Source organism: Opisthocomus hoazin, chromosome 11 (assembly GCF_030867145.1).
Source record: "Opisthocomus hoazin isolate bOpiHoa1 chromosome 11, bOpiHoa1.hap1, whole genome shotgun sequence".
Taxonomy (NCBI): domain Eukaryota; kingdom Metazoa; phylum Chordata; class Aves; order Opisthocomiformes; family Opisthocomidae; genus Opisthocomus; species Opisthocomus hoazin.
In genome coordinates this window covers 14008033-14035652 of record NC_134424.1, presented here as the reverse complement: position 1 = coordinate 14035652, position 27620 = coordinate 14008033, and the positions used below count along the sequence as shown (strand labels likewise).

Here is a 27620-nt window from a genome sequence, read left to right as displayed (position 1 = left end):
CTCCGTGGAAGGAGTGCGCAGCCAGGCCGGGATGGGGAGCAGGGCCGGGGCCGGGGAGGCCCTGAGGCACCGGCGCCCCTGCCCCGCGCCCGCCCCGGCTCCCCTAGCAACAGCGGCGCTGGCGGCCGCCCAATCAGCGCGCGGCCGTGCGGACCGAGCCAATAGGGAGGCGGGCGGGAGGGCGGGCCGTGCCCGCTGGGGTGGGGGAGGGCCGGCCCGCACCGCGCCGCCATTTTGACGTCTGAGGAACAAAAGAGGCGAAGCCGCCGCTGGGCTGATACCAGGTAACGGGCACTTCCGGCCGTTCCTCCGAGCCTGCTGGCCGGCCCGCTCGGCGCCGCGGGCTCACGCGAAGCCGCTGCGGCCTCCCTCCCCTGCCCCGCGGGGCTGTGGGCTCTGAGGGGTCGGCTGGGGGCTGCCGCTGGCGGTGAGGCGCGGCGGGGCCCTCCCTGCTTTTGCAGGCACCAGCCCCGCCCGCCGCGGGAGGTCGGTGTCCGGCCCGGGGGAGGCGGCCGCCCGGCTTCCCACGGGGGATGGTCGGCGGCGGCGGAGGGAGGGGCGTTGCGCGGGCTCAGCGGGACGGGAGGGGGGACTCTGCCCTGGTTACCCCCCGGGTAGAGGGAGCAGGGCTCTGGCCTGGCATCGCCCCGGCGGGTGCGCGTTTGGCCCGGGGGGGGGGGGGGGGGGGGACGACGACGTTGGCGGAGCATCCCCGTTCGCACACCGCATCGCGATGCCTGCTGAGCCGTATCCGCCCCCGCGGGGCTGTGCGGGCCGGCGGCAGGGGTTACCGGGGCGGGAGGCTTCCGGCAGCGCCGGCCCTGGCCCGGGGGGGGAGGCAGTGACTTGGTCTCCGTGGTGGGGTGGCCCCGCAGCCGGTTGTTACTCAGCAGTCCTCGTCTGCCGGGATCGTAAGACGTCGGGTTTCCGTTTTGCCCGGGTGATGGGCGCGCTGCGGGTTTGGCGACTGTTTGATGCACTCGGTAATATTGCAAAATGAAAAGAAGGAGCGCTCCGGGAGGCGTTGCATAATTGGACGTGCTGCTCACGAATACCCTTTTTCTGTGTAAAACGGAAATCCTGGGTGAGGGCTTGTTATGAGCTGTTTTGAGCATCACGGATTTACGATACCTTGTTAACGTGGCTTGGGGCCCTCAGGCTCTTAAACAAAAACATTTACGGTTGAGGCTTTGGAAATCGGCGTAGTGCTTAAGAAAATAAATGTTATCGTTGTTGATAGAATAACAACCTGTTGGTGGTTACACCCTGATATGTCCTTGGCCTTAATTCCACTGTGAAAAGTATGCGTGTTTAACACTGATATATTTCCTGATATGTGCTGGAATTTAGTTGCTCTCTACTTTTAGCCTGTCTTTTTTTTTTGACACAGTGCGTTATGTGTCCCATATACTCAGGTGGTTTAGAAATACATCCTCTGCCTGTGTGATTTTTTAGACTCACGAACATCTAAGGGAGCAGTTCTGTGTCAAATACCGTAATTAGAATTTTTCTTCAATATTTAGTTCTGGAACATTAAAGCTAATGTGAGTTTGTTTGTTTTAACGTTTCAGTCAGGTCATGCGTTATTGATCGTTACTCAGCATGTAACAGTGATGTGATAGTAGAACAGTTCAAATTTGAGAATAACAAGATCAGGGTTATTTTGGCTTTTAAAGGTGTAAGAATTGGAATCTTTGCTCATAAGTTTGCTTATATAAGATAAAAACTACTTGTAAAATTTAAAATTGTCTTTAACTTGAAATCAATTTGCATGTTTTCAGGACTTACGATGACGTTAAGGAATGGAAACTGGGTTTGTATACCCATGTATCCACACCCCAATATATGTATTTTAAAAATGGGCTGATTAATCTATTTACATTTGGCCTGTTCACCATCTTCCAGCTTGTTACAATTTTTTCTTGATTAAAGTATATTACTAAATGAGGAAGAACCCAGTGATTTAACTGCCAGAATTCAGGAGTATTTCTTCGAAAAAGAATACTCTTAAGTACTCAGAAGTGTCTCCTGGTTAAGGGTTTGAGGAAGACTTTCAGGGAAGGATTACAGTCATTGATATGTACTTGTTTGCAAAAACTTAAGACCTTAAACTTGGCCAGGTGGCTTTTCATAAATTAATGTGAATTAATTTAATTGAAAAGCTGTTTTCCTGCATTTTCTGTCTTTGCTGTTTATGCCTTTCTGAAGTAATAATCTGTTACCTTCTCTGTGGTACGTTGGTCATACAAGTAATACCAGCTTTGTGTTGATGTTGTGCTCTCAAAAATTCTTTCCCTACCAGTTGCTTGCAAAGATGATTTCGGATATGTCAGGCATGCAGTTTTGAAAAATCAGGATGAGAAAAGACGTTAAAGAAAAAAAGTCTTAGCTGCTTGTCAGTGAGTGGGCTTCCAGCCAGTCACTGGTATGGTCCTACTTTAATTCTTCTCTGATCAGCTGGGGAGTGAGAGAAGATCTTTTGGGGATGCTTTTTGCCTTTAAAGGGTAGGGGAAGGGTGTAAACCTTGTTGTAACTAAGGGTGCTTCAGTCTGTCAGCTATGGTGCTAGGGACACAAATGTCTGTCTTTTTGGTTTAGAAATTGGTGGAGGCAGGGAAATGTATGCTGTCAGGTTGATGGTGAAAAACCCGCTTCACTAGCGACAGAAGTTCCATGAGGATACTGCATTTAAAGGAATAAATTAAATAGTCGTTCTTAAAAATCTTCTTTACTGTCTGAATACTTTTAGTGAATTGAGTGAGATAAGATCTGGGGAAATTCTGGAGTAACTGGTATTAAATGTCAGTTACTACTTTTGATGATTCTCATCTGATGGTGTTTGGAAATTGGGAGACAGCTGAGGTGTTTCTGTGGGGGATCAGGAGTGCTGCTCCTGTGACCAAGTGACTGCCTGAGCTTGGGAGCAGTTCTAGATCCAGAATAGGCAAAGCAAGTGTCTCCTTGGTAGCGCTTCTGATGCTGTCCGGCCCAGGGAGCTGCGCTTTGGGTGGGAAAGGCTAGGGGCAAAGGCAGGGATTTGAAGTGAGGCATGATTTGATGTGGTTTATAATGCTAGGCCAAGGTGTACCTTCTTGCTTTTTGATGTTGTTCATTGGTTTTCTTAATATTTCTGCACCAGTGCTTAAACACCTAACTTATTTAATGGGTAGTAGTGTATTCCAAAAGTTTGGATACTGCATCAAAAGATTGAAGGGGCAGAAACTGAGTTGCGACAAAAAGTTTTTACTTGAATGCAGTCTGTTGCACTAGCTGTACCCAGAAGTGTGGGGATAAGAGCTAAGCTGTGGAGTTTGAAGCTTTATTAGGCTAATATTTTATATTGATAATAATTCTTCTGTGTGTGGTGAGCATGGACTAGAACTGTTACCTGAAAGCTATCAGGTTTTTACGCTGGTGTGTGGAAAATCATGCTGCCTCTCATTCAGTTCATCCACTTATCAGCTGATGAATTTGCTGATGCTTAGCTCGTCCCTGTTGGCAAGAAGCTGCGGTTGGTCTCCCGGCAACGCAGGTCCGGCTGAGCATCTCTGTGCCTGGCTTGGAGATGAAAATTTTCCATTGCGGGGAGAGGATTTTTCCTCTCGTGCTAATTCTTTTATCTGGCTTTCTGTCTTGCCCAAGGTTATTTTATCTTTGAAACAATACAGGGATAGCTTTCAAATATTAAGAGGCTACATTTTATAGTTTTAAGATACAACTGCTGTAGATGTGCATTTCCATAGCTTTTCTTAGAAATAGCTCATTAGAAAATGATTTTGGACTGTTTTGTTTTAAATAAGTGTTTTGTTTTAAAATAATTATTTCTTCCCCTCTTTTGCAAAAAGCTGTATGACGCAGTATTATGTGCTGTAAGTAGCTAGAAGTTTCTCCTCCTGCAAAGTCTGAAATACTGCAGACATAATGGAAGCAAAACCGTTTGTTCAAATGAAGGTCTGACATCGATTGTGTTTAATCGGGTGCTTAGGAGCTTGAAATCTTCACAGAAAGCTTTTGCAGCTTCTTGGCTTGTATAGCAATGGGTCTTTGAAGTCCTGACTCCATCTCAGAAAGATGGGCTGTGTTAGAATAAGGTAACGATAGCCTTCATGATAGGTACGGAAAGTACTCTTTCACTCTACTGGTTATCAGATATTTAACCAGCTGTCTTTGATAACCTGTGTGTGGATTGCTAGTGCACATGGAAAATTGTCTATTGGGGGTCATTGGAAGCAGTTAGTGCCCGGTTTTGCATTGTTTTACTGGAAAAAGAAAGAGTTGCTCATAAAAAGGTTTTGGCCACCAAGAGTCTTGCTTTATGAAGACAAACTCTGTGTATGTGCCATGGTGAATGGTTGCGCAAGAGGACAGTATGCAGGTGGTGGCTGGTTTGAAGCTGTATAGGTGCTCATCAGCCAGTTAATAGCCCAAACAGAACAGGTAAGTACTGGATTCACGCAGTAGCCTTTCAGCTGTTCTGCCTCTCTTTGTCCCTGTCTTCTGTCCTGCTGTTTTTATATCAAAACAAATTGGAAGGAACTGAAAAAAAAGAAATTCTAATGACTTGCTGAAACTGGTTGATGATGCCTCAGGTTGTTGAGACTTAGAGTATACAAGCTCAAGGACAGAAGATACAATTATTTAGGCTATTTTTTCTCAGAAAATCACACACAGAAGAAGCAAGAGTTTGGAGGATTTCTGCCAGAATTTGTATTATAAGAAACACAGCAAAAGTGTTTATCTTATTTTCTTGAAGCACAGAGGGCTTTGAGAATACCCAAATAGCTGTGCAGTGCTGTGATGCAGAAATTTTCTACAGTGCCTGAAACCTTCTCAGGAATTGTGGGTGCTGCCTGATTTTATGCTTGTTGAAGATGACCTCTTCCTTTTAACATTTGCACTTTTCATTTCTCGTATCTTTTTCCAGAAGAACATTTTGTAAGTAGGGGGAGAATGTGATGGCAATTGATTTTTAATTTTTTTTTACAATAAGATTAATGTAGTTCCCTGTTAGAAAGGTGAGGAGTGAAACTGCTGACATGATAGGCATCATCTTGGTGTTTCTGAGATGTTAGCCCTTTGAGAAGGTTGATTTCATTTACCTGAATATACAGGGTTAAATTGATGGGTGGATGTGCTCATACTGAAATAACTAGCATTGTACTTGGGAGTCTGTTCGAGCTAACTTAGGAAAAAAAAAAAATGGATATGTCTTAATATAATCAGTCAGTTTTCTGAAGAGACATCTGTGAATATGAAGGTTGGGAGTATAGTTCTAGATGGGGAGGGAACAAGACATTTGTGGAGAATCATCTCAGAAATTGTGGAAACAAGCAATCTCTCAGGGATGAGGGGTAAATGAAGTAAATGCTTATGGAGCTGCAGTGAGTTGTGTGGTGAGAGGAGGACTGTCTTCCAGTGCTGTTGAAACAAAACCTTTCAAGTATTTAAACTGAAATGCTGAGTGGTGCTTTCTTGGTTTAAAGTGCAAATAATGATTTAACATCACTATGCACAGTTTGCTTCCAGAAAACAAAATGATGTTTCATAGCTTGACTTCTCCTTGAAGTCTTTTTCTTCCCGACGGTGTGCTATTTTTCAGAAGTACAGATTGGAACACTAATACAGTCTGGATGGTGGTGCCATACTGCGAGTTTTTGAAGAGACAGTGCACTTTTGGCCTTCATCCTGTCAGAGTCTTCCGTTTTTGATTAGTGATGGTTTCTCTATGCAGACAGTTGTGAAAACCATGCTTGCTTGTGCTATGGAGTCACTGGCTGCTATAAAAGTTGCCTGTAAAGCAACAGGTGTGTTTAAGGGAGTCAGACTTAGTATAGATGTGTCCCATTAGCTGGGCTATTAAAACTGTCTCTTTTCAATCATTAAATGTATTTGAGCCTGCAGGGTGATGAGAGCAGTACAGCCAAGCTCCTGCAAAAGCTTCCTTTTACAGATGACTGAAATCGATAAGATTTTTTTCAAGTGGTTTTGTACTGTTGTTTGAATGTGTAAACTGTATGAGACGAAAATGGATTAATTCTTTGACATTATTATGATTATTATGGTGAGCCTGTAATTGGCCCCAGATGGTGTACCATGAGATCACTGGAAGATAAAACAGGAAATATGTAAACAATTTTTCTTTAAAAAAAGCATTTTTGAAGTACTGTGCAGGTGTGTTTGTTCAAAAGGTCCTTGTCCCTTTTTACTAGGGAGAAACTGCTTGAAATGAGTTATGTTTACCAGAGGAAACATTCATGACTTTCTCCTTAGCTTTGTTGTCCCACATCAGTGTCTTGTAAGACTCCTCTACTGTCCTTACTTGCTCACATCTAATCTGCTGCAGTTCAGCAAGAAGCACAGTGAAATTATTCTTTTCTATTTTTGATGTTTGAACTTCTATGATTGCTCAGTCATCGTGGAGGGAGCTATATGTTCAAGGTCTTAGGACCCAGTTATTTTCCTAACTCTTTTTCAGGGAAAGTGCCTGTAGTGGTCACTGAATCATGTAAACTCTTGCCTTTTGAGATGCAAGTCTGTGTGGTGTTATCTGATTTGAGATGCATTTTCAGTAGTTTGATATATTTTGAATCATAAATAAAATTACAAAAGGTATGTTAAATACATCTCATGAATGTGAGCTGTTCTGGAGCAAAAGCTCTGTCTATCATGATCATGAGAAGTAAAGTCTCAGAACCTCCACTTGAAGAATTACAGTTGTGAATGTGGATAAGCATTTCAGGGCTGATGAATATCTCCTCCTGGGCTACTTTTTGACCAGTTTATGCAGAAAGAGACTAAACTTCTTAATTCAAAGTATTTGATGGTATAGATGAATATACACATTAATGGGATGCCTGAAATATGTAACTGTGCATTTTGGACACCACTCTTCCTGTAATAGTTTATTTATAGATGATCTTTCCTTTGTGCTGCTTTAGAAATTTTTGCCCAAAGAGTTAGACTGGATTGTAGGATTTGGGCATCTAAGCTTAAATTTAACAATCTTACATGGTGGGCTGCTAGTGCTTATGGTTTAAAAAGTGTTAGGGATTTGGATTTCTGAAGGGAATACAGACAGCAAATCTTTGTGTAGTTAAGTGGATGTGACCTTTGAATAGGACTTGACAGTTGTCCTCTTGAGCAACTTCTCATACATGGCAAATTGGTCACAACTCAAGGGCCAGTCACAAAGATACCATGTTCTTTTACAGAATGGCTAGAAATACAGTTCCCAGACTGCTAAATTCATGGTAATGAGAAAGGCATAGCCTTGGACTTATTAATGCTGGAATTTCTGGGGAGTTGGGTATCTTCAGTAACACTTTCATGTGTGTAATCCACACAATTTAGCTCTTGCTGTCATATTTTCAGAAGTCTAATGGCTGAACACTATTTTAGTTTCTCCATGACAAAGGGCAGTATTGTCTGTTTATAGCAACTGGTGGTTTTAGCTGCTGGTGCCACAATACTGTTTTAAGATGGATCAGTTTCTAAATATGAAGTTTAAGTAGCTTAATTTTGGTGGTTCAGATGTCTTAGCTTCCATGGCATTTTAATTTGGAAAAGAGGCTAGTTCTTAAATTACACAATCCCTGGAAAAACTGTATGGATCAGAATTGCATACTCTTTTCTGGCTGAATATGCTTAGTAACCTGTAACTTGGCTTTATTCTAGTTCTAGGGGGGTAAAATAGCTTTGCTTGAGAGGCCTCTCTGGCATTTCTCCAGAGCTGTGTGTATGTACAGATTACAAATGCTGTAGGGAAAGCAGAAAGCTGTTTCTTTCTGGGATGTTAGAAATTAGTTGTACTGAGCACACAGTCTCCTCACTGAGGTTTAAGAAATTGCGGGTGAGGGGTTTCTGTGCACACTTATGTTAAGAAAAAGCTAGAAGCTCTTGGAGACCACCTTGGTTACTGCCTTGCTTTTCAAGACAAAAGGGTTGGGGAAATGGGTTTCTCCTGGTAATGTAGAGGTGATTTAAGGAAGATGGGGATAATGATTGTGCTTGAAGAGCAATAATAGAACATTTTGCAGCTTTGGATTTTTTTGTTTATGGTTTGGTCGCTTAATATGTTATGCTTAGATATATCAATGGTCCATAATTCTTAGTTTCATCTGTTGAAGTTCCATTCAAAAGTCCGTCTGATATTTGCTACAAGAGGTAGCTACCTGCAGCTGTGGTATTGAATTTACAGGTGTAAATGCATGTCTTAACCTGTGTGGCAGTGTTTATTTCTCATAGTAACTGCTGCTTTATTTGGGTTATATTTAAGGGAAGACAAAACTACAACTCCATGTTTAGAGAGTAAAAGGAGATAGCATAAAAATGTTGCTACTTCAAAAAGAAATATTTTGTGCTGAAAAAGTATGTTTATATACATTTGTCAGCATCTGGGTGTGGTGTGACAAAACTCTTATTGTATGGGCCTGATTCTCTCTTTACAAAAAGTGATCTCTACAGAGGGTGCTGGCATACACCCTGGAGAAGCTCATAGCAGAACCAGACCTTGAACGTAGCACTTGGGAGTCCTTTGCCATTGTAGCCAAAGTTGGACTGTCCGCCCTCTGCTTTCAGTGGAGGGGAAAAAAGATCTGGAGGAGTAGTACCTTTAGGTGTGACATACCTGACCTGGGGTCCTCGGAAAAACATAGGGCATTGCAGGATGTTTTCCTGCACTGTAGTTTTAAACTGTCTTGAGGTTTTTTAGTTAGTGTTTTGAACATGTGTTAAATTGTTAAATGTTTACAAAAAATGTAGGAACATTTTTTTAAAAATACTAAATACTGTTTCAGCTGTGTTTGGCTTGTCATGTGCCAGTGACAGGTGAGCTCTGGCACAAAGCATAGAATTTTCTTAAAATATGATGCCAGTGGGTATTATTCAGTGTTATTGTTAAATTACTCCAATAATGGAGCAAAAAAATATATACAACTTGGTACAGGGAGTTCCTGTATTTGGTATACAGAAGGGCAAGGGCTGCTGCTTTAATTTATTGAACTGCTGAACAGATACTTTCCACCTGTTAAGCATGCATTCTTTCTTGGTGGGAATCCTTTGTTCACAGCCTAATGTTAAAAATAGGATTAGCTTTCTACCCTGATGGGCCAAGACTGCTATCCAGTTAGCTCTGTCACTTTCCCAAATGGTTTTGCAAACATATTTTGTAGAAACTTTGTCACTGAGTTCATGTACAATTTTGGGTTCCTAGATTCAGTCTGTTTTGTGTGATTAGGTAAGTTAATTTTAGTTTTTTTTATTTTCTTGTATCTGGAGAAGTTCTTTAATTCTTCCAAATTACAGCAACATGTTGCTGTAGTTACCAGCCATTTAATAAAGACAGATTAAAAAAAAAAGCTTTATATCAGCACTTATAACAAGCAGGTGGTTTCTTTTATTGGTATAGCCTGACCACCCTACATTCAACAAGAAGAATTTGCGCTTTTTTGGCTTTTTGCATCTATAGGTGGTTATGATACTCATCACTACAGTGCCTGACTCCCATCACCCTGATGATTTCCTAGTGAAGGCTATAGTAAAAGTATACTATAGCAGAAGTACTTGGAAGGGGAATGCACGTGTAGTCTCAATATGTAGGTGTGGAGGAGTTGGTATTTTACTCTTGGATTTGAGTGTTCCTGCTGAGTATTTTTACAAAACCTCATGGTTACTCATCTCTGAGTACAAGTCATGTGGAGATAACTTAATGATTGTTACATTTATTGATTTGCTGCAGAAGAGCTTAAATAACCTTTACTTGCGTCGAAACTTACAGCTCAGCATCTTTTTTTTTTTTTTTTTTTTTTCCCCTCACAACCACTTTGTTTGAAGTTATACTTAATGAAAAGAGGGTTTTCTTCCACTCTAGCCTTTCTTTTAAAGTAAGCTCAATGGAGCAGTTTTCTGAAATACCTTATGGGTCTGAGTATGTCCGGACGCTAGCCAAATCTATTAGTGAATGTTGCAAAAACCTACAGCATGCTGCTGCCTTGTGTCATCTTTTGAACTTGCATTTAGGGGAAACAGAAAATGAGTCAGCTAAAAAACAGTATGGTCGCCTATGTGGTGTCATACCCCCCCCCCCTTTTACTGCTTAAACTTAGTGGTATTGTTACTGTTGAAGATAAAAAAGGCTTCAAAAACTTCCTAGCATGGGACTTGCATTTTATTTAGAGGTATAGTGCATCTTCAAGGTTAGGAATCTATTAAAACAGTTGTGAGAAATGGATGCAGAAATCTTCCGTTAAGAACAAAAAACACCTGTTGTACAGGGTTTGCTTCCTACTCTGTATGCAGTTCATCTTTAAAATGTAATTTTGCATTTCTGATACTGTTTTAAGGCAGCTGACTAGACACTAGAGAATTTGAGTGTCTCCATTGTAGTCTTAACTTCTGGAGCAGAACACACCAGAGTAACTTCAATTCATGAGCCAAGCAGCAACTGAAGTGAATATTGGAAGCAACCTCTTACCACTGTTAGACTGGGCAAGATTGCTAATAAAGTGGTGTTAGGTGTAGAGGAATGGCATTGGTTTTCCTCAGAGTGAATCACAAGTTGTGGAAGAACTTTGAGCCTGATCATGTTTAACATAGCTAATGTTTTTAATATTCTGATGTTGCATCCTTTGCTTTATATTTTGTGTTCTTTGATTCAAGGAGTGAACCTTGCTGTTGGTCAAGTAACAGAATACTAGTAATGGAATTTGTAGTTTGGTCACATAAGGACGTGTAAAATTCCTGTAACTATTCCATCTTGATCACTGTATTGTAGGTCTTAAAGTGTGTTTATTCTGCTTCAGTGGTGAAGGGTCATTCTCTTTGAGCATTGTAGTGACTTTTCAATTCAGAATTGAGGTACCTTTTTCATTTTGTGCATGGAACAGGTGGCTCTCACAAACATACCATACACTTTCCACATTGATGTTTGTGTGTTCCTATGTCCCTTCTCAGCTGATACTCCTTCCTGAGTATTCTTTGGGCTGAAGCAGCTTTCTCATTGGCTTCTCTAGTGGGTAACTGATACTCTTTTTTACTCTTCTTGGTTGGTTGTGCCGTTCCTCTGTTTCCTTGGAACCTTAGGAAAGGGCTTAGCTTTGGTACAGCAAGGTTACGGCGTCCTGCAGCAGCTCTGCCCTGCAGGTAGCTACCCTGTCATCTTCTCCTTTGCACTACCCAGTGAAGTGAGAAAAGGACAGGCAGAAAGCTTTGCTGCCTTGCTATTTTTGTCACCATAAAGCTGATTTGTGGCTATTTGGAGCTGCAGATATTGACCACTCAAAAAGTCTGCACTTGAGATAACACAGTTTTAACAAATTGTTTAGGCGAGCAGCTCTGTGTCAGTAATTCTGCTGTTAGAAAGATTTGGGAAGAGTGTTGGTTTTGAGATCATTATGAAGGAAGGAGCTGCTGCTTAATTGAGAGCTGTGCTCTCCAGAGGATGTGTTTGTTAATGCAGTTACTTATGGGACTAAGTCGAGAATCTATAGTGACATGAAATATCTTCCAACGAATGCCATCACCTGAGATTAATGTTAAAAGTCTGAAAACATGAGTTCATTGCAATATTCTTTTGATGGTCATTGTCACAAGTGAATAAGATGTCTGTACATGCAGCTTCTGTTTTACGGATTTCGGTTTTAAACATATTTTGCTGCTTACTGCAGAAATGACATGGCTCAAGCTATTGTTACTGTGTCTAGACGAGTTTTTATTTGCTTCCTTCAAGTTATGTCAGACTTTTCTCTTGAAATTCTTGACATGTGAAGGAATAGTACATCTGCTTTTTTGCTGATGTGTTCTTTGAACAAAAGATCTTAACTAAAGGCACTTAAAAGCACATAGGAGGAAGAGAGCAGGGTACACTGAGCCTGCATTTGGTATCTGGGAAAACTGCCTAAAACGAGCTGTTTCGTGCCCTTTCTTGCCCAAAGAGACAAACTCAGTGTAGAACCAGAGGAAAGGCAGTGAAGAACTGTATTGTGCTAAAGCTGATCAACATCAATGCCACTTGAAGTTTTTATTTCTAAGGAAGTGAAACTAATTGGACATACTTGTCAGGTTCTTTGTGGAAGCAAGGTATTTATAAATGAAACCGTGCAAAGAATTTCTTGGGCGTTACAATTGTGCTCCAGATCCTGTTGTTAATCTGAGTGGCAAGATTCCCAATATTAAGTAAAGCAAAAATGACAGACAAATCCTTATTGATTGTAGTAGTAATGTTAAAGCATACAGCAGAAAAAGCCTTAATATCTTACTCAAATTTTTTTGCAAGTGAGAACTACATTGGATGAAAACAAACTGACTTTATTAGGTAAACAGTGCTTCTTATCTTGACAGGCTAATATATATTAATTGTTCAAAGTGCAAACTGAAACCTCTGGATTCATTAATCTAAGTTATTGACAGGATTGCACAGGCTTGCTGCTGCCTTCTTGAACACTGTTGCTCTGTTCAAATCATGTATGCATTATGGGTTTATAAGGCAGCAGTAAATTGCACAAATAAGGAGATTTGTTAAAGGCTTTACAGCAAGGAACTCCTTGCTGACACTGTTCAGCAGGCCTCCTGGACACAGTTTTAATTGCACAGCTGTATTAATACAGCTTTTTCAGCAGGAGCACATACCACAAAAATCTAATAGTAGAAACAGAACATACGGGAGTTGCACTGTGGTTTTGGAAGATAAAAACCGGAGGAGAGCTTACTAATACAGGCACAGTAAACTCATTTTTACTTGTGCAAGTTTCCCCTTTTATCTCTGGTAGGTTCACATTTGCCTTGTGGCCATGAAGACTGAGTACACTGGTTGACTATGTATAGATGCTTCTAATATTCCTCTCAAAAAGAACCCAATGCTGTCTAAATATTACATAACTGATACTTTTATAATATCAGAGCTATAAAAAACTTGCTTTGTTATCCCTCGAATGGGAAGTTGTGCTGTGTGATGTGCTGCCAGATCTTACCCTTTCAGGAGAAGGTAAAGTAGCAAGTAGTCCTTTCCAATTCTGTGCTTGGCAATTCCGTTGCTGAGTGAATGTGGCACACAGTGTGCGGATACTGTCCAGGCCACTTGGGCATATGTGAAAGCAAACAAGTTGAGCTGCTACTAATGAGCTCCCTGAAGATGTGTTGGGTAAACAAGGTGTTGTGCATTTATCTGTGTGGTGTTGGTGGTTTTTGCTAGAGAGTCCTTTCTGTAGTGTAAACGTCTTCTAGGCTTAACTCCTGATGCAAATCTGCTCTGACACAGTAGGATTAGGCCTAACCTGGTGTTTGAGGTTAAGGGATGTTGCAAGGTATGCTCTAAGTTTGAATCGCTGCCTCTGCATCAGGGATAGTTAGGAAGGCGGCCACAGAATGGTAGTGCTGTTTTGGGAAGAGTGGCTCTTGTAATGCTGGTGTACTGCGATGCTGTTAACAGCTGCTGTACAGCTCTGCCACCACAACATCTTGTACATGTGTAACTGTGCCTCCCAGTGAAAGCTGGCACCCTTACGGCTTTCTCTGGGAAATTCCAGGATACTAGAGGCATTGTTCGCTCAAGGAAGTTGTTTTGGTTTTGGCTACCGCTGGCAACAAAAGTGCCACGTGGCCGCCCCTCCCCCTGCCGGTGTGCGGAGGAGAATGAAAAGAAAGAGGCAGAAACCGGTGGGTCGGGATAAGGGCAGTTTAACAGAACAGCAGACAGAGGGAACAGGAACAACAACGATACAAATAAGGAGAAAATAGGACATAAACTCGCACAACAGACCCGCTCTCCTGGACAGGACCGGCGCCGCACACTCCTGAGTTGCGAGTGAGTCCCTGCTGCGCTGCCCCCTCCCCCCCCCCCCCCAACCCAGCGTGACGTCACATGGTATGGAATACCGGGCTCTGTTTGGCCAGGTGGGGTCAGCCCCCACCCCCCGGCTGTGCCCCTTCCTGGAGTCTGGTGAAAATTAACCCTGTCCTGGCCAAACCGAGGACATTATCCACCCCTTATTCCATACCATCTACGTCATGCCCAGGTCCCCCGTTGTCCAGTTGATCACCACCACTTCTCCTGTCTCCAGATATCATTCCCTTAGTCTATGGATCATCACTCTAAAGTGTCCATTGAGTTCATTTAATCCATGACTTCGGGCTCCATCTGTCGTAATGGTCTTCCGTGGCAGGAGAGGTGATGTGTGGTGGTGGGCGGTCACTTGCTGCATCCAGAGCTCATGGCTGATGTATCTGGTGCAGCCTGTGCCCACAGTCTGCAGGTTGGAGACATTGATCTCGATGAAGTTGCTGGGTGCCAGTTGTTGAAAACGAGGTCCAGTTCCATCATCGCTGTGCTCTGCTAGGTTTTCATCAAAAAAAAGTCCATCCTTCTTTAATCTGGACGATTCTTACTATGCTACTACTGGTACAAAATATAACAATTATAACAGTGATAACAGACAGTGACAAGGTTATTTAACAATTAACTTTATACAATTTATTTATGGACTATTCTCGCTCAAAATCAAATCCCCATGAGGTACACATCGGACTTCCCCATCCTTCCGCATTATCCACCAGGTACACCCAGGTCCTTGAGCAAAAGCAATCCCCCAGACGGGCTTGCCTTTGCCCGAGGCAGGATTAACCCAAACCGTCTTCCCTGACATGTTCCGCATGTGCACTACAGGGACTTTATCCCCTTCTACGGGGCGCTGACGTTTTGACTGGGCAGGACCAGCCCGGTTGGTGGACCCTCTGGTGTTAACCAACCAGGTGGCCTTTGCTAAATGAGTATCCCAGTTTCTCAAAGTCCCACCCCCATTGCCCTCAAAGTGGTTTTTAGCAGCCCATTGTACCGCTCGATCTTTCCAGAGGCTGGTGCATGGTAGGGGATGTGATACACCCACTCGATACCGTGTTCTCTGGCCCAGGTGTCTATGAGACTGTTGGGAAAGTGAGTCCCGTTGTCCGACTCAATTCTTTCGGGAATGCCACGTTGCCACAGGACTTGTTTTTCCAGGCCCAGGATGGTATTCCAGGCGGTGGCATGGGGCACAGGGTAGGTTTCCAGCCATCCGGTGGTGGCCTCCACCATTGTGAGCACATAGCACTTGCCTTGGCGGGTTTGTGGCAGTGTGATGTAATCAATCTGCCAGACCTCCCCATATTTATATTTTAGCCATCGTCCTCCATACCACTGAGGCTTTACCCACTTGGCTTGCTTGATTACAGCGCATGTCTCTCATTCATGGATGACCTGTGCGATAGTGTCCATGGTCAAGTCCACCCCTCAGTCACGAGCCCATCTGTATGTCGCGTCTCTTCCTTGGTGGCCCAAGGTGTCATGGGCCCACCGAGCTATAAAGAGTTCACCCTTATGTTGCCAGTCCAGATCCACCTGAGCCACTTCAATCTTAGCAGCCTGATCTACCTGGTGGTTGTTCTGATGTTCTGCAATGGCCTGACTCTTAGGGACGTGGGCGTCTGCATGACAGACTTTTACAGCCAGCTGCTCTAGCCGGGCAGCAATATCTTGCCACAATGGGGCAGCCCAGATAGGTTTGCCTCTGCGCTGCCAGTTGTTCTTCTTCCATTGCTGCAGCCACCCCCACAAGGCATTGGCCACCATCCAAGAGTCGGTGTAAAGATAGAGCACTGGCCACTTCTCTCGACTGGCAATGTCTAAAGCCAGCTGGATGGCTTTCAACTCTGCAAACTGGCTTGACTCACCTTCTCCCTCGGCAGCTTCTGCGACTTGTCGTGTAGGGCTCCATACAGCAGCCTTCCACCTCCGCTGCTTCCCCACAATGCGACAGGACCCATCCATGAACAGGGCATACTGTTTCTTATCTTCTGGCAGCTGGTTATACAGTGGGGCCTCTTCAGCGTGTGTCACCTCCTCCTCTGGCGGTGCTCCAAAATCTTTGCCTTCTGGCCAGTCCATGATGACCTCCAGAATTCCTGGGCGACTGGGGTTTCCCATTCAGGCATGCTGGGTGATCAGCGCGACCCACTTACTCCACGTAGCATCGGTGGCATGATGCGTAGAGGGGACCCTCTCTTTGAACATCCAGCCCAGGACCGGCAATCGTGGTGCTAGGAGCAGCTGTGCTTCAGTGCCGACCACTTCTGAAGCAGCTCGAACGCCTTCATATGCTGCCAGAATCTCTTTTTCAGTGGGAGTATAGAGGGCCTCGGATCCTTTGTGTCCCCGGCTCCAAAACCCCAGGGGTCGACCTCGAGTCTCCCCTGGTGCTTTCTGTCAGAGACTCCAGGTTGGGCTATTCTCCCCGGCTGCGGTGTAGAGCACGTTTTTAACATCTTGCCCTGACCAGACTGGACCGAGGACTACGGCATGAACTATCTCCCGTTTACTCTGTTCAAATGCCTGTCGTTGCTCAGGGCCCCATTCAAAAATCATTCTTCTTTCGGGTCACATGGTACAGAGGACTTACACTTTGGCTGTAATTTGGAATGTGCATCCTCCAAAAACCCACAACACCTAAGAAGGCTTGTGCTTCCTTTTTGCTGGTTGGTGGAGACATAGCTGCTATTTTGTTGATGACATCCATTGGGATTTGATGGTGCCCATCCTGCCAAATGCAGGGTCCTGCACCTGGGGAGGAACAACCTCATGCACCAGTACAGGCTTGGGGTGGACCTGCTGGAGAGCAGCTCTGCGGAGAGGGACCTGGGTGTCCTGGTGGACGACAGGTTAACCATGAGCCAGCAGTGTGCCCTGGCTGCCAAGAAAGCCAATGGGATCCTGGGGTGCATCAAGAAGAGTGTGGCCAGCAGGTCGAGGGAGGTTCTCCTTCCCCTCTACCCTGCCCTGGTGAGGCCTCATCTAGAGTACTGTGTCCAGTTCTGGGCTCCCCAGTTCAAGAAAGATGAAGAGCTACTGGAGAGAGTCCAGCCGAGGGCTACAAGGATGATGAGGGGACTGGAACATCTCCCCTACGAGGAGAGGCTGAGGGAGCTGGGCTTGTTCAGCCTGAAGAAGAGAAGGCTGAGAGGGGACCTAATAAATGCTTATAAATATCTGAAGGGTGGGTGTCAGGAGGATGGGGACAAGCTCTTTTCAGTGGTGCCCAGTGACAGGACAAGGGGCAATGGGCAGAAACTGAGGCACAGGAAGTTCCGTCTGAACATGAGGAAGAACTTCTTCCCTCTGAGGGTGACGGAGCACTGGAACAGGCTGCCCAGGGAGGTTGTGGAGTCTCCTTCTCTGGAGATATTCAAGACCCGCCTGGACAAGGTCCTGTGCAGCCTGCTGTAGGTGACCCTGCTTCGGCAGGAGGGTTGGACAAGATGACCCACAGAGGTCCCTTCCAACCCCTACTATTCTGTGATTCTGTGATCCTGCCATTTTATCCCCAAAAACTGGATCTCTTGCGCAGGTCCCTTGACTTTACTTCGCTTAATGGCGAAACCGGCTTTCAGAAGGATGTGTACTATTTTCTCCGCTTTCTCAAAAGCTTCCTCCGCGGTGTCACCCCATACAATGATGTCATTGATGTACTGCCAATGTTCTGGGGCTTCACCCTTTTCCAGTGCAGTCTGGATTAGTCCATGGCAAATGGTGGGACTGTGTTTCCACCCCTGGGGCAGTCGATTCCAGGTGTACTGGATGCCCCTCCAGGTGAAAGCAAACTGTGGCCTGCACTCTGCTGCCAAAGGGATGGAGAAGAATGCATTAGCGCTGTCAGTTGTAGCGTACCACTTGGCTGCCTTTGACTCCAGCTGATATTGAAGTTCTAACATGTCTGGCACGGCAACACTCAGCGGTGGTGTGACTTCATTCAGGCCACGGTAGTCTATTGTCAGTCTCCACTCTCCAGTAGATTTTCTCACTGGCCATATGGGACTATTAAAGGGTGAGCGAGTTTTGCTGATCACTCCTTGACTCTCCAGTTGACGGATCAGCTGATGAATGGGGAGAAGGGAGTCTCGGTTGGTACGATACTGTTGCCGGTGCACCGTTGTGGTCGCAATTGGCACTTGTTGTTCTTCAACCCTCAGCAGCCCCACAACGGAAGGATCCTCCGAGAGACCAGGCAAAATGGACAGCTGTTTAATTTCTTCCGTCTCCACAGCAGCTATGCCGAAAGCCCACCGATACCCCTTTGGGTCCTTGAAATACCCTCTCCTAAGATAGTCTATCCCAAGGATGCACGGAGCCTCTGGGCCAGTTACAATGGGGTACTTCTGCAACTCCTGCCCAGTGAGGCTCACTTCAGCCTACAATACACTCAGCTCTTGGGACCCCCCTGTCACTCCCGAAATGCAAATGGACTCTGACCCTTTGAAATCTGATGGCATTAAAGTACACTGTGCACCAGTGTCCACTAGAGCTTTATACTCTTGTGGATCTGACGTGCCAGGCCACCGAATCCACACTGTCCAATAAACACGGTTGTGGTTGTCCCTTTCCTCCACCTGGCTGGAGGCAGGGCCCCTCTAATCCTGGTCAGAGAATTTGCTGCTCACCTGCTGTAAGAATGACTTGGAGGTCCCCTCCAGAGGATCGGAATCAAGATCAAACTGTCTACCTGGTCTGGAGAGCTGGCTGCTGGAAACCGGAGCAGCATTTTTCCTAACAGAATCCCCTTTGGTGATTGTTTTACCTCGCAACTCACGCACTTGTGCCTCTAGACTTGAGGTGGGTTTTCCATCCCACTTCCTCATGTCCTCTCCGTGGTCACGCAGGTAAAACTACAGGGTGCCCCGGGGTGTATAGCCTCTGTATTCCCTCTCCTGAGCAGAGAAACGCTTGCCCCTGATAGCTGAGACACTGGCCTGTGCAGGTGGGGAGTAGGACATGTTCTCTTTGATTTGCCGCACCTCCTGGGCCAGTTTCTCCACAGCTGAGACAAGGGAGAAAGAGAGACTTTCCTCATATTGCCGGAGTCTGACGGCCACCTCATCCACTGTTTGTGCCTCCTTACACTTCCAGTTTACAACTGCCAGTGAGTTGGCATATGAGGAGGGTGCGCTCCGCACAAACTTCCTCCACATAGATGCTGTGCACTGGACTTCATCTGGGTCTGTGGGTAACTGGTCATCATCTGGTTCATTATAAACCAGCTCCCGCACAGCTAATTCCCTCAGGTACTGAATACCCTTTTCCATATTGGTCCACTTGCCAGAATAACATACAAAATCGTCACTGAAGGGGTACCTCTCCCTCACCCCTGAGAGAAGTCTCCTCCAGAGGCTGAGGACTTGTTCCTTTTTCCCAATGGCCTTGTCAATGCCCCCGTCCCTGGCCAGGGATCCCAGCTGCTTGGCTTCCTTGCCCTCTAATTCCAAGCTGCTGGCCCTGTTCTCCCAGCACCGCAGCAGCCAGGTGACAATGTGCTCGCCAGGGTGGCGGCTGAAATCTTTCCACATCTCACAGCTCGCCCAGGGACAGGGACCGGGTGATGATCTCTGTCTCTATCTCCTGTGATGACCCTGGCTCATCGTCATCCCTCCCGGAGCGATCTGCTCTCTTTGCGTCTTTCTTTAATTTTACAGAGGCGACTGCTACTGGCACAGGTTGGTCATTGGGCTCAGCCGCGATGCCTGCAGCTGGAGCTGGGGCTGGAGCAGCTGCTGTGCCTGCCAGGGAAACCGAGGCAGACCCTGCAGCTGTGGCTGCAGCAGCCGTGGTGCTGGTCGGGGGGGCTGTGACTGCCTGCTGGGCTGGAGGGGCTGCAGGGCCGGCTGGGGAGGCAGCGCCAGCCGCAGTGCCTGCCGCTTCGCTTCCCCCCCTTTCCCCTTTAAGGCACTGAACAGTGTTGAACAGGGCTCGGTAGGCATGGGCCAGACCCCAGCACATTGTGGTGATCTGTGTCTCTCTCGAGTTCCCAGGGTGGCAGCACAGTTTTTTCAGATATTTTACCAGATTGTCCGGATTCTGTATTTGTTCAGGGGTGAGTTTAAAACACATCGCAGGTGCCCACTGCTCTAGACACCTGCCCATGCTGTCCCACACACCCAGCCACTCACAGCTATCCGGCCCCGGGGTAGGTCTCTGCACGATGTTCTTAACGACTTGTTTAACCCTAAATAAAAGCTGAAACCCATTCAGGAGGCATAACAATAGAAACCCGCTGGCCTGAGCATACCAGGGGTACTCGAAATTCTCAAAAGCAGTTAGGACCAGCGTGAGGGAGAGAGGGGGGGCGAAAGAGTGGGGGAAAGTATCCCCTTCGGTTTTCCCCACAGACTGGGTTTGATTACTAACAAATTCTAAGACATAGGATCCGAGGTACGGAAATGACCGCAGTGCCGCATGCAAACAGAAGCCTAATTTCATGCACAGTGATGTTATCATAAGTCGATATCATACAGTACAGCAAAATCATCATCCTGATCTTTCTTCCCAAGGTAACAAACAGCACAGCGGCAAACACATACAGCAAGTAAGGATTTACGTAGCAGAGACATTTGATCAAAGTCAGAAACATTTTTACCGGCGACTTTAACTAACACAGTAAATGTGTATAATAAATTTTAACAAAATCATGAAAGCAGTTTTAACACCCGCTGCTCAGCCCTGCCGTTATCCCCGCCCCACGCTGGGCGCCAATTTAATGTTTTGGTTTCGGCTGTCGCTGGCAACAAAAGCACCATGCGGCCACCCCTCCCCCCGCCGGCGTGCGGAGGAGAATGAAAAGAAAGAGGCAGAAACCGGTGGGTCGGGATAAGGGCAGTTTAACAGAACAGCAGACAGAGGGAAGAGGAACAACAACGATACAAATAAGGAGAAAATAGGACACAAATTCGCACAACAGACCTGCTCTCCTGGACAGGACCAGCGCACGCTCCCGAGCTGCGAGTGAGTCCCTGCCGCGCTGCCCCCCCCCCACCGGAACCCAGCGTGACGTCACATGGTGTGGAATACCGGGCTCTGGCCAGGTGGGGTCAGTCCCCACCCCCCGGCTGTGTCCCTTCCTGGAGTCTGGTGAAAATTAACCCTGTCCTGGCCAAACCCAGGACAGAAGTCTTGATGAAAATTCTTGGGACCTATAAAATTACTGGTGTGTTATACAAACCCAAACTGATGCTTCAAATTCCGTTAATGAAAAGTGGAAGCAACTCTCAGTCAGAGCTTACTTGGGAACTAGTGTGGCTTGTGAAGTGTGCGTTTGGTGAAAGGCTGAAGTATGTTACACACCTGCTGCTAAACACTCAAGTCTTACGTGAGGAGTAGTACGGCTGTGCATGGAGTGGGTGCTGCTGCGGGGAGGCACCAGGCAGCTGTGTGTCAGGGCAGCACGGGCAGTGCCAGCTTCTGCCTGCCAGGGCTGGGCCCAGTGCGGGGCTCTGCACGCCATCTAGGCTCCGCTGGTGGTGGCTAAGTAGGGTTTGGAAATGGCTTCTGTCCTGGGTGGAACCAAGAGGCTTTTTTACCTGTGTGTCTCCAAGCTGTTGATGTTGAGGTTGGTGAGAAACTGCTCTGGGGATGTGGTAGCTGCATTATGAAAAATACTAGGAAAGTAGTACAAATAGAGATGGAAAGTTTACTGGTTTTGTTGGAAGCTTAAAATGTAAATAGACTATCAGATGAGAGTATTGTTTCTGGGAAATAATCCAGATTAAATTTTACATATTCTTGCAGAGAGGACCTGAGTTTTGTTTTCCGTGTTAAAGAATTTGAATTTTCTTAAAAAAAAAAAAAAAAGAGCTGGTAACTTTTTGTCAGATGAGGCTCTTGAGAGAAAGGAGGGGGGAAAAAAGCTAACGTGTAGTGGATAAAACTATTGATGTTATCCTTAAATGCAGATAAACATTGCAGGAGCTGGAGTTCAATTGATTGATCTGTTATTTCTTCAAACAGTTCAGCTGTTCAGTTTGGTGAATGCCCTCATACAGGGCATGCTGTAGGCGCGTGTAGTTCTGTTGGTGTCACTGCTGTAAGCCCGCGGGTCTGTGCTTTTCCAGTTAGTGTAAGGCTGTTAAACATCTAAGGAGGGCAAATAAAAATAGACCTGTGACCTAGAACACTTTGTAGTCTCTTTGAATTAAGTGCATTATTGTTCATGTAATGATCTTCAGACAAAATAAGTATGAGGTTGTTTTTAGCTGCGAAAAGTTAATCATTAAAGCTCAGGTCTAAAATTAGAGCAACTCGACTTAAAAATTTACTGGAAGGTACAGACCAAGACAGTCATGTTGTGTTTTTTTAGCCTTCCTCCTTTCCTTGCGCATTGAAGTGCAAGTTGTGTGAAACCGGAGGCTGGCTAGCAGGGAGCAGCGTGTCGTCACCGGGGTGCAGCAGCAGACCCTTCGGACGCAGATGGCGCGGAACACTCTGCCTTCTGCTGCATTTACGCAAAATGAAGGTCTCGGGAAATGGCTTGGTGGTGGTGTTTTTCATCTGAAAAGTTAGCATCTATGAAACACTCCAATTATCTGACGCGTTGTCGTGAATCAGCTGGTGAAATGCGTGCCCAGGCTGGACCTCGGCAGGTTCCTGGGATTGCTGTCGTTGCCTGGGATGGAGCGCTCGGTTTGAGTTGTGAATTTCTCTGGCTGGCCTGGGCTGTGCGTGGTGAGCTTTCAGCGCGGGGGAGGGTCCAGTTGGGAGCGCTGATGCGTCTGGCTCTAAGCGGACGCTGGAGGGCGTTAGGCGTAACTTGGAGTAGGACTCTGGCGGGACTTATCAGTGTTTTTTAACAAAAAAAAAAGCCGGAGTTCTAGCTGCCGCTGTCCCGCAGATCAGTGCCGCCGATGCGCATGCGCGGCCGGGCGGGGCGAGCGCCCCGCGGGTGTCCGCGCCGCCCCGTTGGGGCTCCCATTGGCTGCGGCGCGCCGAGGGGCGGGGCCGCGGCGGGGCTGCCTGGGTGCGCTCGGCGCCGGCCCGCAGTCGACCGCCCCGGAGGAGCGAGCGGCGCGCGGGTCCTCGGCCTCGGCTGGGGGCAGCCGTCGGGCGGGCTTCGCCGGCGACACCGCTCGGCCCTGCTGACCGGCCTCGGCGGGCGGGGAGGCTGACGGCCCGGCGCTCTCTTGTGTTTGTCTCGGCAGACTGTTGAATCGGAGTAAACACCGTCAGGTCGCGGAGGCTCGTGGCGCTGAACTGCCTTCACTGCTGCCGCCGCCTTCTGTCTAATGCGCTACAAGGATGAGCCCAGCATTCGGAGCTATGGAAGTGGAGCATTATTCCAAGGGAGTCCTGCTCCAGCCTTTTGTACATCAGGTTGGAGGACACTCCTGTGTCCTCCGGTTTAATGAGAAGACCATCTGTAAACCCCTTATTCAGAGGGAACACCAGTTCTATGAGACTCTCCCAACAGAAATGCGTAAATTCACTCCGCAATACGAGGGTAAGTTACCAAACCTTAGGTTGGGGTTGGGCTTTTTCTTCCTGTAAATACAAGTGTGCTGTGCTCTGTTATCTCTGAAATCTCTTCTGCGTGGAAGAGATTTTAGGGTTTTATTTTCATGTATTTTGATGTTGTCTGAGGCAGGCTGTGGAGATGCAGGGTGGAAATGCTTGTCAAGTTGGTGTTTGGGCTGACTAACAGCATTAGAGTAGAGCAGCTCTGCTGGTGATAGCCCATATATCTCCTTTAGGCACAGGTAAGTAGCTAACAGCTCATGGATTTTTCAGTCATTCTCTGCTGCTTCTTTTGTGGGTTTCTAAGGGGGGTTTTTTGGTACTTGTTTAATGTTTGTTTACAGGGATTTGGTAAGCTTAGTTGTGGTCTCTTGTTTTTGGATTTCTCCTCGGACTCTCATTTGGATCACAATAAATACATGTTAGTATGGTGTCTTGTTGAATATTTGCAGTGTTGTTTCTGCCATTAAGGAAATGAAAATTCATGGCATTTAGGTAGGCAAGGATCAAGTAGCCGTGATGTGGCTGAGTCAGATGTTATGTAGGAGTGGAAATTCCAGTTCTCCTAAGCATTGCACTAGTTAACAGAAACACTCTTCTTTTTCTTCACTATTCCATCAACTGCTGCCTGGTGATTAATAAATAATGTGTCTGAAGCACTTTTTAAAATGGAGTTGCTTTTTAAAGCACGTTGATTTTAACAGCTGTAAGGGCAATGAAGTTTTGCATACTGTTTGTGAAACTCGCGGAGGACTGCAGAGGAGATGTTTCACAGTTACACTCCCTGCACACTTACAGAGACTTTTTGACACCTCTAACTACAAGTTCTGTTGGACTGGAAGAAAATGTGATCTTTGAATGATACTTCTCAATGTAATAGAACAATTGTACTAGTGTATATGGCTTTTTGGGGAATGTGGGGAGGGATTTAGGGGTAAGGGGCCTCGCTTGGTCCATCTCTGTTATTTTTTTTTTTTTCCAGGATAAAGCCAAAGGCCATTTGCTAGCTGGCTCCCCCTTTTTTCCTGTTGTCCTTACTTTTGTGGCAGCAGGACTGTCAGTCAGAGCTTCTGTGCTCCCTGCCCCTGCTACTGTAGGTCTCGGAGCCGCCTGCCCAGCTCAGAAGTGCCAATCTCTCGCCGAGACCTCTCCCCTCTGGCCTAGTGATGAGCTGCAAGAACCGTGCAGACTGATTTGAGAATAAAGAGAGAGGACTGAAATAAAATTAAAAAACAATTCAGACAATTGTTATGGCTTTATTAATCACTGAAACTTGCTAATGTAGTACTGGGCGCATCTCTGTCAGAGCGCTCTGCTAAGACTCTTAAAATGCAATGCAGTGCTCTAGAGACTCTTAAGGGGAGGATGAGGAAAAAAAATGCTTTCAAGGTTCACAATGTTTCTGTACCACAAACAGATCTGTTTTGTACTGCATTTTTGTTATTTATTTCACAAGATTGCTGCGTAACCAGTATCAATAAAATATATTCCCAAAAGAAGAAAATGTGTGATTAAACATGGTGATTTTAAGTGGAAGCTTTTGGACTAGTTTCTATTGTAATGTGACGTTTTCCTTGTTTTGTTCTACTTGCACATTTTTCCCTGGGGATCTATTAAGCAAATCTTGTTTGGATATGTCCTTTTTGCTTTGCTGTCATGCAAAACTTAAAGCTTTTGGTGTGGAGTATTTTTTGTGCAGGTCACTTCTCACTGCAAGATGTTAACAAATGTTTTACATTTTGCTTAGGGTCAGACCAGTCAGGGTTTTTTTAAATAATAAAAACTTTTATTAATTGAAATTGTCTCCTGTTATTATTTGATTCTTATTTGACTGCATCAGAGAGAAAAGAATCTTCTGTATCATTGTTTTGTCAATGTGATAAATTGTCTTTTGTGAGGTGTCATTTTTGTCTAGGTCTTTTAATATTTGTTAGGTTGGCAGATGAGGTTTGGCCTGTGGCAAGATAGAAACTAAGGACCAGGGTAAGAGAAAAAAACCAAAAGTTGCTATATTCTTAGTGTAAAATAATGCATTCTAAAAGGTTTGTGACTGCAGCAATTCATAACTCTCTGTGTCCTTTCTCTCTTCAGGTGTGGTGTCAGTGAGCTTTGAAGAGGATGAAGATGGAAACTTATGTCTAATAGCATATCCATTAAATGGGGACCACGATAACTTAGAAAACTTAGATAATTCTGACTGTGAACCCAAAAGCAAACTGTTACGATGGACTAACAAAAAGACAGTGTTGTTGGAGAATGAGAAGATATCTAAGGAGTGGGTGCGACAGCACAGGAAAGAGGAAAAAATGAAAAGGTAGGTTTGATGGGGGGAACTGGAATGTGGAGCGGTGAAGTAAAACATGTTTTGCTGTCAGATTAGGATCTGGTCTCCAGAATTCCAGAGAATTCTCCAGAACTTACTTTCATTTTCTTTTCTCTTCTTTCTTTTGTTTTTCCTGACCTCTTCCATTCAGACAGGTTCAGCAGTGAAACTGATGTGTCCTCAGCCCAGTAGCATGTTGAGCCTTTTCGTTATTTTTTGCTGTGATGAATTGAAAAAGGCTTTCCAATATTATTTTTGAAGCTTCCACAAAAAAAAAGGAAAAAAAACACACCTGCGAAAGCCCAATAGTTGTATAAAAACAAAACAATATTGCAGTGCTACTATATGTGGCATACTTTTGTAGGAATCCTGCTTTATCCCTTAGTGACTTTTTTCCCCTTTTTCGTTTGTGTTAATGGTGCCTGCTGTAAACTATGAGCTATTGTGCTAAAAGCAGTGACCTTAGCAAAGGATAAATCTTAAAACTTATCACTGCTACTTGCATTACTCTTATGTAAGTAATTCACACAGGTAAAGAAAACATAAATATAATTACTACATGTTTTGTAGCCTATTTGGCTATATTCTAAATAATATTAATAATTATTAATATGGAAATAGCTTTATAGACTTGAAATATTACTGATGGGCAACTTGTCCGGTTGTACAGAAAGCAAAATAAAGCTTATGCTAGCTGTTGGTGAAGATGAGCAAACCAGTTTTTAAAGGTCAGTCCATTGACAGTCCCTTTAAAGTGCTTATTTTTCTGCTTGACCTCTAATTTGCTGCTTTGTTCTGTTTTCTAGTCACAAATTGGAGGAAGAATTTGAGTGGCTGAAGAAATCTGAAGTCTTGTATTATACTGTAGAGAAAAAAGGAAATGTCAGTTCACAGTTTAAACATCATAATCCTTGGAGCATTAAATGTCACCAGCAGCAGTTACAGCGGATGAAGGAAAATGCAAAACATCGGAATCAATATAGTATCCTTTCCTGAAAATACCTCATAACAGCAGAATGAGTAGGGCTCTGCTTTTAATTTCTTGAACGTGCCAGATAAAAGTACAGCGCAGGCTTAACTGCAATCCAGAGAGACTCTCCAAAGCTGTGATTTATTTGGTGACTTTGAAGGAATTGCCAGCACTTTCCAGAACATGGGGTTTTCCAGCATGTAATAGAATAGTTAGGCTAGGAAACTCAGATAACTTAATTCATATCTACAAATTGTGGATTAGTTAGTGGAAAGGTTTCACAGCGTACTGTGTTTGGGATCTTCCACATTAGTTAGTGGAAAGGTTTCACAGCGTACTGTGGGATCTTCCACAAAACCAGTCTACTAATGTCAGCTTTCAAAGGAAGAGAGTTGTCTTGCTGCTTGTTACTATTTTGGTATTGGTGATCTTAAAAACTATCTTAAAAACTTAAAAACATCAGCAACAACTTCATGTTGCCGTAAAAATAGAGAATATTCCAATACCTGGAGTTGTCCGCTTCTAGTAGTCTCTTTTTAGTGAGCCTTTTTGATAAACTGACTATATACTGTCAGGTAGGATTGGAGCATGAGAAACACAAAAACGGTGGCCGAATCAATGAAAGCTGAAGCGCACTGGTTTTGTGCCCTGAACCGTAGGCAGACATATCCACCCTGTGCATTCTGGCGGGGGAAGAGGGGAAGGAATCTTGTGGGATGCAACTGATAAATCCTGCAAAAAAATTAGGTAAACAAATTCCTCGTGTGAGGAGTTTTGATGAATGGATTACTAGAACATCTCTGACTAATAAACTGTTCAAAATGATATAAAGCATTTCATGGCTGATGTCCTCACCAGTTCAGTGTAGATGATTATTAAATTACCTCAGAAGAAGTGTGTGGTATCTCTGGAACAGTATTACTACAGATGTCTGCAGTGCTTTTTAACTATTGTGTTTCAAAGGTGTGAAAATGCTTCACTGTTTTTTGAATGGTAACTGAAGCACAGGAAATCTTAATTTCCCACAAAAA

General features: G+C 45.1%; 1 protein-coding gene and 1 long non-coding RNA gene across 3 annotated transcripts in view; both read left to right on the top strand.

The window, feature by feature from the left end:
• Positions 1–202: 202 nt before the first annotated feature.
• IP6K2 (inositol hexakisphosphate kinase 2) overlaps positions 203–27620 on the top strand; it is a 30895-nt gene continuing 3477 nt past the window's right edge. The window contains exons 1-4 of one of the 2 annotated variants that reach the window (XM_075432699.1): positions 203–284; positions 22984–23282; positions 25388–25610; positions 26426–26601. In XM_075432699.1, coding sequence (XP_075288814.1) covers positions 23081–23282; positions 25388–25610; positions 26426–26601 — 601 coding nt within the window. In that variant the 5' untranslated portion in view covers positions 203–284; positions 22984–23080. Of the gene's footprint in view, positions 285–375; positions 487–22983; positions 23283–25387; positions 25611–26425; positions 26602–27620 lie in introns of those variants that run through there. The other variant, XM_075432700.1, reaches the window with a different exon arrangement.
• LOC142362712 (uncharacterized) lies at positions 23292–24532 on the top strand. Its single transcript, XR_012765242.1, has 2 exons — positions 23292–23538; positions 24279–24532. It is a non-coding gene; the product is annotated as an uncharacterized LOC142362712 (long non-coding RNA).